Raw genomic sequence first — 10,085 nt, 5'->3', positions numbered from 1 at the left:
CTATCTCTGTCTCTCTTTTTGAGATAGAGTCTTACTAAGTAGCTCTGACTGGCCTCAAACTCACTGTCTAGACCTCACAGAGGATCTCACCATCTCTGACCCCCAAGTGCTGCAATTAAACATATGTGCCACCCCGCCAGGCTGTCTCCAGGTTTTCTTAACAGGATAAATGTTCACTGGAAAATGTCACATGGGCCTGATTTGGTGGCAAGAATTCCAGCTGCCCCAGAAGCTGAGGCTGGGAGATCAGAAGTTCCAGGCCAGCCTGGGCAACTTGACTGAGACCCTGTCGCAAAATAAGGAGTAAAGAGAGGACCTGGGGTGCAGTCAGTGACAGAGGACTTGCCTAGCACCCACAAGGCCCTGGGTTCCACCCTCAGGATCATAGAGAAGAGAAAAAACATCAAATGGTAAAGTCTCCGCAGTCGTGGCGCTGAGACAGTGAGCACTGCTGGAGAAGAGAAGCTTCGAACCAAGTGGAGCCTGGTTGAGCCATTCTGGGAGTTGTCTAGATTCGCTGATGATGCCCTACTCACAGGCAGATCAGTCTCCACAGACTCAGGAGAAGCCACCAGCTCTCTCATGCAAGGGCAGGGCATCACTGGAATCTAGAACTCACTCCCTCAGACTCCTGCCTGGGGGGGAAGGGGGGATGCTGAGGAGGCCTGGTCTGAAACAAGCTATGCATGTCTGTATTTCTCACCTGGACAAGGGTAACCTAAGTATGTGGAAGAAACCCAACCAAACTACCTGAAACAACACTTCATCAACACACACATGTGAACTCAATGCTTTCCAAGAAAGACCCTGGCAAGACAGATAGGTCTGGGGGGGCGGGGGGGGGCGGCAGAGGGAGAACGCAACAGGCACTAGTGTGCCCCAAGGTAGTCAAAGCTATGGCAGAGATCCCCTTCTGCAGATAAAGCCCAGCTAAATTCAAAGCTGGGTGTGGGAGCTGGGGTAACAGCTCAGGGGTTAAGGCGCTTAGCTTAGTGCCCAAGAGACCAGAGCTGGGGGGGAAGAGGAGGGCGAGGAGCACACAGGCTTCGAGGGAAGCACAGTGTCTGGAGGTGTCCAGCCCGCCAGCTCACGGGCAAAGCCACAGCAGGGCCACGTGTGGGACTTTCTAGCTCTGGGCTCCAAGAAAGGATCTGGGTAATAGCAACAAGATCTCAACCCCCTCCAGGCGCAGGCAGGATGTATACAAAGTAGATCTAGCATGCAGGGAAACTACAGAGTCCCAGGGTTTGTAATGCCTGAGGCAGCGCTGACTTTGCTGGAGACATCAGACAGGGCACAGGCTACTCCAGGACCCAGTTTTCCCCATGGGTCACCTGGAACTGTTGTCAAGAGGCTACAGGTCCTCCCACCCTAGTGGAAGAATTCACTCTGGCTCCAGATCAGGCACCCGCCCTGCCCCTTCTGGGCACCTGGCCTGCGGTAAGTGACCCTACCTCTCTGCAAGGGCATTCTCCTCCGAAGAATGGGAATGTTGTGAAAACCAAAAGGACACACTGCTTAAGAGCCATAGTGGAGGCCGGAAGGATGGCTCCACAGTTTAAAAAAAAGTCACAGGGCTATTTTACTGAGGACCCAAGTTTGGTTCTCAGCACCCAGGTCAGACAGCACACACTGCACTAACTTCCAATGCTCTCTTCTGATTTCTGTGAGCAACTGCACTCATGGGCATAACCACACACAGCCATATGAATACATGTAATTAGAAACAAAAATACTGCCGGGTGTGGTGGTGGCGCATGCTTTTAATCCCAGCACTTGGGAGGCAGAGGCAGGAGGCTTTCTGAGTTCGAGGCCAGCCTGATCTACAGAGTGAGTTTCAGGACAGCCAGGGCTATACAGAGAAACGCTGTCTCGAATAACAAAAACAAACAAACAAAAAAAGAAACAAAAATTACTCCAGGTGGCTTCCTTAGAGCAGTGTGTGCTTTTGATCCTAGAACTCAGGAAGCAGAGGGAGGCAGATCTCTTAAGTTCGGGACAGCCAGGACCACACAGACAAGACAAAACAAAACAAACAAAAACCCTCCTACATTCAATTGTCTGTATTCAACCCCTGCCACTCTATGTGACCTCAGACATTATTGACTTATGAGCCTCAGTTTTCCCCTCTGTAAGAAGCTGATGGTGCTTATCCTGGGGTCATTGTCAGGACCTAGGGAGTGCCCAGAACAGTTCCCTGCAGAGTATAGGCACCCAAAGGCATCTGTCATTGATGTCACCCCTCCATTTGCATGAAGATTACACATGGTACCCTGGTGGCAGGTACTAAGCCCATCCACATACAGCCAGCCAGCAAGAGAGTTAATATGCAGTAGTGTGCAGTGCTTTAATTGAGGCAGGCATAGGGCAGCACAAGGCTAGGGCAGTTCTACGGGTGAGACAGCTTTCCGCACCTGTGGGAACCAACACTAGCCAAACAGGCCCCACGGCTCCTCTCCCTCCCTGGGGCTTAGTCACCTGGGTCCTTGCAAATGGCCAGCTCTGGATGCAAAAGGTTTCCCAAGCTGCTGGGTCTGGTTAGATGTTAGAAATCTTGTCTGGACACAAAAGTGGATTTAGGCTGAGCCTAATGGCTCAGATCTGTAATCCCAGCAACTCAGGAAGCTGAGGCAGGAAGAAGAGCCAAACCCTCCTGGTCTACAGAGCAAGTTCCAAGACCCTGCCTGGCCAGCCACATCTTTAGTCCGAGGGCTCAGGAGGCAGAGGCAGGAGGACCTCTGTGAGTTCAAGGCCAACCTGATCTACAGAGTGAGTTACATAGAGAGATCCTGTCTTAAAATATATAGATATATATATATACACACATATATATGTGTGTGTATAGAGAGAGGGAGAGGGGTTGGAGTATGGCTCACTGATAGAGCCTTGTCTAGCATGTGGGAGACCCTGAGTTCAATCCCTAGGACTTTAAGAGAACAGGAGAGCACACAGCAGCAGCAGCACTGAGGGGTGTGGCCAGCCCCACAAACGTAGGGACCTGATTGATGGCCACATGGATATCTCAGCACCTCCAGGACCTTGTGTGGAGACCTTTCCACTGCTGTGTCCTACCTCCGCCACATCATGGGGTGAGCCAAGAATCCTCTCAAGGACTGCAGCTGGAGGCCCAGGTGACCACAGGCACATTTGGTTCCATGTGTTTTAACCCTCAACCAAGAGTCTAGACCATGTACTAGCATTTCAAAATCTTTTTTTTTGTTAAGATTTATTTATTTATCATATGTAAGTACACTGTAGCTGTCTTCAGACACTCCAGAAGAGGGCATCAGATTTCGTTACGGATGGTTGTGAGCCACCGTGTGGTTGCTGGGATTTGAACTCGGGACCTTTGGAAGAGCAGTCGGCACTCTTAACCACTGAGCCATCTCGCCAGCCCGCATTTCAAAATCTTAGTTTTAAATGAAAAGAGGTTATGTGTGGTGCATGACTGCGATCCCAACACTCGAGAGTCTGAGGCAGGAGGATCATGAGTTCAAACTCAGCCAAGTGTGGTGGAGCACGTCTGATTTTAAATCCCAGCACTTGAGAGGCAGAGGCAGGTGGTTCTCTGAGAGCTTGAGACCAGCCTGGTCTATATACTGAGTTCAGGGTTAGCCATGATTATATAGTGAGACCCTGTGTCAAGGGGAAGAGAAAGGAGATAGGAGTCAGCCACTGTGTGTGTATTGGGGGGGATAGGGGGTGGAATCTGACTCTACACAAGAATGCGCAGCATCCATGAATCAGCAAGGCAGGAGGGAAGGCCTTATAAAAGCACATGGATACAGGGAGAAAGGACATAATACAGAGAGAAGACAGCATTTGAAAGATGCTCAGACCTCGGGGCCAGGCAAGTGAGAAGGAAAGAGAATGGAGGAAGGAAAAAAGGAAGGGGCCATGCAACCATCATCAGTAGCTGCCGCGTGAGAGGACTGCACAGATGGCAGGCAGGCTCTGGCTTTCCATATCCAGCCCCTCCGCTTTATTTTGTAGTCACTCTTCCTGAGACAAGCTCTCCTCCCTCTGGAGTCCAGGCTATCCTTGAACTCACAGCAATCCCTCTGTCTGAGCACCTGAGTGTGAGCCACTATAGCTGGTAAGCCTCCCAACTTCCAAACACGACACAGTCAACACAGAGCTTCTGAAGAGCCACCCAGGACCACCCGACAGCCAGAGACAGGATGGAGATTAAGGGTAAGGGGTTACTCAATAAACCTCTAGCCAGTGACAGTGTCCAGTGGTCACAACTCTCAGGACTACGCCTGCCACCTAAGGCACACTAGGTCCTCTCACAATGATCATTTTTATAGATGAGGAAACCAGAGCCTGAGGCGACTGAAGGACTTATTGGATTGGATCACAAAGCTAGGAAGCTTGAGGGAGCCAGGTCCAAGCAGAGTGTCAGGTTACAGCTTCCTACAGTTGCTCTTCTTAAGGAGAAAGCTCTGGCCCACTTCAAAGGGCTGCCCTCTATGGGGTGAAGTGCCAGGTCTACCAAGCCCCACAGGAGCGCCAGATCAGGACTTCATCACTACTGGCAGAGGAAACAGATGACGCCCAGGCAGAGAATGGAGGGCGGAAAGTGGATGCAATCCCGACAGTGATCCAGTTGGGTTAAGGTTCTTCTCCTATCTAACACCCACGAACTGACCAAGTAGAGCCTACAAGCCCTGCAAGTGGCCAGGCAAGCATCTGTCTCCAGGTGAGAAGGATGGGAGGGAAGGGGTGGAGCCCTATTAGGGAAGAAAAAGAACCCTGTGGAAGCTCTACCTCCATCTCCTGGCTCTCCAGCAGTGGGGTGCAGGCGCATAAGCAACAAGGGACTGTGGACAGCCTGGAAGGCCAGCAACACAAAAGACCTGCATTTGGAGATTACCCTCCAGCCAGCAAGGGGGGTGCACCATGCATAGGGGGCGGGAGAAGGACAGCCAAGTGCTGCTGAGACACTAGGAAGAAGACTCAGGACTGGTGCTCAAGGTGGGAAAAAGAAAAGATTCAGGAAGGATCCCGAGACAGATCCTGGGAGCCAAGACAGACATTGATGCCAAAGGAGACAAGGGGGTCCCTGCAATTAGAGGGGTAACAGAGGTGAAAATGAAGAAGACAACCAACCAACCAACTCGAACTGAAAACCCCAGGCAGACACCTGAGAAGGGGGGCAGAGCAGGTGGAGGTACTAAGCAAGCCCCATGGATCCCTGGGAACGGCATATGGACAAGAACCTCGCCTGCCAAGGGCCTCTGCCCCACCCATAATCACACAGACCAGGGTGGTGGCTGGAAGCAGGATCTGTTTAGAGCTGGGGTAAGAAAGGACTATACCTTAACTTTAAAGGAAGGAGGAGGAACGAACTCTGACCTTTTCAGGAACCTGAAATTTCAAGCTGGTCCCTAGCAAAAGGCAGACGGAGGGAGCCTGTCACATGAAACCCGTGAACTCAAAAAGAACTGCAGATAAGGCCCAAAGGAAGCCCCCAACGGATGGAAGTCAAGACCTCAGGAGACACTTCCCAAGCAGGCAAGCCTAGCAAACGATCGGAGGAACCAGAGGGTGTCTGCCACTTCCAGAGGGTGACTCGCCTGCAGAAAGCGGGCCTCTACAGGCGGTGGTGCTTCCCAAAACAGTGAAGGAAACATCATCAGAAGACCAGCACCTCCTAGAGGAGGGCCCAAAGCCAGGGGCTCCCCCAACCCAAAGACAGGGACACTAGCCATCCATCCATCAGAGGCCCACGGCAACATCTAGGAGGAACCTCTCTAGAGGGGGACCCCCAAGGCAACAAGGATCCCCCAATCCCAGTGCCATTCATCAAGGTACCACCCCCGCAACTAAGTAGGGGAAGGGAAGGGCCTCCCTAGAGGGGTACCCCCAAACCAGGGTGCTTCCCCGACTGTAAGACAGGAACACTGGTCGGATATCCATCCAACAGAGGCTTATCCCAACAGCTAGCAGGGACCTTCCTAGGGCGGTCCTCCCTGGAGGGAACAGCTTCCGGGAAGGCCCGTGACGGGGGGTGCACTAGCCGCGTGCCCCGTACTCACCAAGCGCCAGGCCGCAGGCGGTACCCACGGCCGCCCGGAAGCGGTCCATCTGCGTGTCCTTCTTGCTGTCAGGCTCCCACATCACCTGGCACTCCATGATCTCCTCGCGCTCGAGCCGCGCCAGCTTGGACATGGTTGCGGAGCTGCGTGGCCGAGGCTGCCGGGCTTTAGATGCGGAGAGAGCAGAGAGCGCAAGGCGTGGAGCGGCTCAGCCGAGCGCGGACGAACCACAGCGCGAGACTGAGCCAGCGCCGGCGCGGCCTGTGGGACATCCGGCTTGGTCACACCCCCAGCAGGCTTCGCCACGCCTCCAGAAAGCCACGCCTCTTGAGACCACGCCCTCTTCTGTAACCCTCCGCCGCGCCTCGCCTGCAAAAGGTGCGCTTGCTGCCAAAAGGAGTGCTCGCCTGCGCAGGCGCGATAAGCTAGTTCCACGCCCTCACTTATTGCAGAACTTACCGGGTGTTGCTCTGTTTACTTATTGCCCTCGTTCGTTCATTCATTCATTCATTCATTCATTTATTCAGAATTAAGTTGCTCCTCCAACACTCACTTTAGCTGCGGAGGTGTCTTAAGCCTAAAACGCGTGCAGAAGACCTCTAAAATGCGTGTCCGTGTCGCGTGTGCTCACTCACAGGGATGCTGTAGCAGGGATACATGGGATATATAATGTAACATAAGATACTGAGTGAGTGAGACCTCAAGTCTATCGTCAAGACTGAAAATAAAAGCGTTAAGCACAGGACATTCTGGGGCAAGTCTGAAACCCAGCACTTTGGAGACTAAGACAGGAGGATGACAGTAAGTTCCACTCCAGCCTGGACCCCAAAGCAAAACCTTGTAATCCGAATACTTGGGAGGTAGAGGTGGGAGAGGCGTCTGGGCTTTAAGATTATCCTTGTAACAGAGTGAGTTCAAGACTAGCCCCGGCAAACTTTAAAAAGCCATATGTTAAAACTATAAGAAAATAAAGGGCTAGGGATATGACTCCATGTTGCCTGCAGTGGCTTGCAGGTGACAGAAGAGAGCTTTAGGAAATCTTGCAGGTTTCCGAACAAAGAGAGGAGCCAGTGTCCAGCCTGCCCCCCCCCCAGGCAAGAATACTGTGTCCTGTGGGGTGTGCACAGACAACTAACTGAAAAGGCCCAGGTCTTTGGTACTATAGCCCCGGAGTAGCAGACAAAGTCAGTGAAGGAAATGGTAGCAGCTTAAGTTCGTCCTGGGGGAGCATCAGAGATGCTGGCTTTGAATCTGGGCGAGAGCATCAGAAGGTTCCGACAGAGAAAACCCATGCTCAGATCCTACTATGATGAGAACCTTCTGGATGCTAATAGTCTTGTCAGTCCATTTGGTACTTTGCTATCTATCCAGTGTCTAAAATAACTGAAAACAAGTTAATTTTCTGTCTCTGTGTGTGTGTGTGCACATATGCATGCGTGTGTGTGTGTGTGTGTGTGTGTGTGTGTGTGTGTTTTGTGTGTGTGTGTGTGTTTGTGTATGGGCCCATGCATGCATTCTTGGGGGTTGGTGTGTTTGGAGGTCAGAAGTCAATCATGTCAGAAGTCAATCATGGGTATCATTCCTCAGTTGACACCCACTTTGTTTTTTTGGTGGTGGTGGTGATGGTTTTTGTTTGGTTGGTTGGTTTTTCTTTTGTGAGACAGGGCCTTCTTATGTATCTTCACTAGCCTGAAATTCACTCTGTAGACCAGGCTGGCCTTGAACTCACAGAGATCTGTGTGCGTCTGCCTTCCAAGTGCTGGGATTAAAACTGTGTGCTGCCACCATGCCAGGCTCCCTTGTTGCTTGGTTTTGTTTGTTTTGTTTTGTTGGGGGGGTGTTTGTTTGTTTGTTTGTTTTATGTATATAGGTGTTTTGCCTGAATATATGTTTGTGTAGCATGGGCATTCCTAGTGCCCATGGAGATCAGAAGAGGATTTTGGATATATCTGGAGTTATATAGATGGTTGTGAGACACCATGGGAATGCTGGGAATGAGTCCTGGATCTTCTGGATGGAAGAGCAGCCATTGCTCTTAACTGCTGAGCTATCTCCCCAGCTTCTCCATTTTTATTTAAGACAGGCTCTCTCACCAGTTCAGAGCTCACTGAGTAGATGAGGGTGGTTAACCAATGAGCTTCAGAGATCCACCTGTCTCTTCCTCCCCTCTCCAGTGTGGGGATTACAGATGTGTGCCACCACACCTGGTTGTTTTCACACAGGCTCTGGGGACCAAATTCAGGTCCTCCCTCATGCACAGCAGCCATTAGCCTATCTAGCCATCTTCCCAGTCCAAAAGATGATGTCTTTTTCTCTTTTCTCTGTTTTGTTTTTTGAGACAGGGTTTCTCTGTGTAGCTCTGGCTATCCTAGAACTCACTCTGTAGACAAGGCTAGCCTTGAACTCAGAAATCTGCCTGTCTCTGCCTCCCAAGTGCTAGAATTATAGGCATGAACCACCACCATCCATCCGGCTAGGGGTGATTTCTTATGGGTCTAGAACTGGGGTATAAAAAAAAATTCTAGACGGTTCCTCTGATGTGGGTCTTCCTGCTTTTCCCCAGTTCGTGAAGGAGGCAGTAGGGCAAGAGAGAACCTGGGCCATGACGGGAGGAAGAAAGCAAAGACAGAACTGAAGCCTGCCACCTCTTAAGAACCAACACTAATCTGCTCACACAGGTAGAGGAGCCCTCAGGACCTGCACACCTGGCCTCGCCTCCTAACAGGTGACACTGGGGATTAAGCGTCCAATGTATGAGCCTCCGGACACACGGCAAGTATTCAAGATGTGGAGATGGAGGCTCTTACAAAAGATGGCAGTGATTTGGAGACAGGCAGTTCCAGTCAGTGGATGTGGGCATGGGGGAGAACTGTCAAGTGCCCCCCTCCCCTACTGTGAGTTGGTGCTGTGTTGTTCTAGGTTGCTGTAATAAACAGAAGGCAACTTGGGGAGGAAACAGACCATTCCATTTGCATTTCTGGGTCACAGTCCATCGCTGAGGGAGTCGGGGCAGAAACTCAAGCAGGAGCAGAGGTTTAAAAAAAGAAACTTGTGCCAGGCAGTGGTGGCGCACGCCTTTAATCCCAGCACTTGGGAGGCAGAGGCAGGCGAATTTCTGAGTTAGAGGCCAGCCTGGTCTACAGAGTGAGTTCCAGGACAGCCAGGGCTACACAGAGAAACCCTGTCTCAAAAAAACAAAAGAAAGGAAGGAAGGAAGGAAAGAAGAAAGAAAGAAAACTTGTTCCTTGCTCCCTAGCCTGTTTCAACCTCATTTTCCCCCCTTTTTGGAAACAGGGTTTCTGAAATGTAGCCCTGGGTGTCCAGCAACTTGTCTGTAGACCAGGCTGGCTCAAACTCACAGAAATCCACCTGACTCTGTGTGTAGGGAAACTATGTAAAATACGTGTAGCAGGGACTGGAGAGATGGATCAGCAGATAAGAGCACTGACTGTTCTTCTGAAGGTCCTGAGTTCAAATCCCAGCAACCACTTGGTGGCTCACAACCACCCGTAATGAGATCTGATGCCCTCTTCTGGTGTGTCAGAAGACAGCTACAGTGCACTTATGTATATCAATAAATAAATCTTTGGACCGTAGCAAGCAGAGGTCCTAAAAATTCAATTCCCAACGACCACATGAGGGCTCATAATCATTTGTACAGCTATGGTGTACTCACATACATAAGCCCTCCTTGCTCCAATCACATCCTTCCTAGCCTAGAGAGGAGTGAGAAGAGTCATGGAAGGCTGCAAATTGCCTGGAGATGTGACTCCATTGGCAGAGTGGTTGACTTGTAAGCATGAAGGCCTGGGTTTGATGTCCAGCATCACGTGAACCCCAAAATGATAATCCACATCTCTAATATAAACTCGAGGGAGGTGGAGGCATAAAGATCAGGAGTTCAAGACCAGCCTGGACTATATGAAACCCTGTCTCAAAAATATTATTGGAGCCGGGCGTGGTGGTGCACGCCTTTAATCCCAGCACTCGGGAGGCAGAGGCAGGCGGATTTCTGAGTTCGAGGCCAGCCTGGTCTACAAAGTG

General features: G+C 51.1%; 1 protein-coding gene across 1 annotated transcript in view; it reads right to left on the bottom strand.

The window, feature by feature from the left end:
- The window catches only part of Aacs (acetoacetyl-CoA synthetase), a 40,077-nt gene extending 33,749 nt beyond the window's left edge, over positions 1–6,328 (bottom strand). Inside the window, exon 1 of the mRNA XM_021162856.2 lies at positions 6,042–6,328. Within this exon, the coding sequence (XP_021018515.1) occupies positions 6,042–6,174 (133 nt within the window). The 5' untranslated portion in view covers positions 6,175–6,328. The remainder of the gene's footprint in view (positions 1–6,041) is intronic.
- Positions 6,329–10,085: the final 3,757 nt, after the last annotated feature.

This window comes from Mus caroli, chromosome 5 (genome assembly GCF_900094665.2).
Source record: "Mus caroli chromosome 5, CAROLI_EIJ_v1.1, whole genome shotgun sequence".
NCBI lineage: Eukaryota > Metazoa > Chordata > Mammalia > Rodentia > Muridae > Mus > Mus caroli.
The sequence above is the reverse complement of the archived record's forward strand: the minus strand, read 5'-3'. Positions and strand labels throughout refer to the sequence as shown.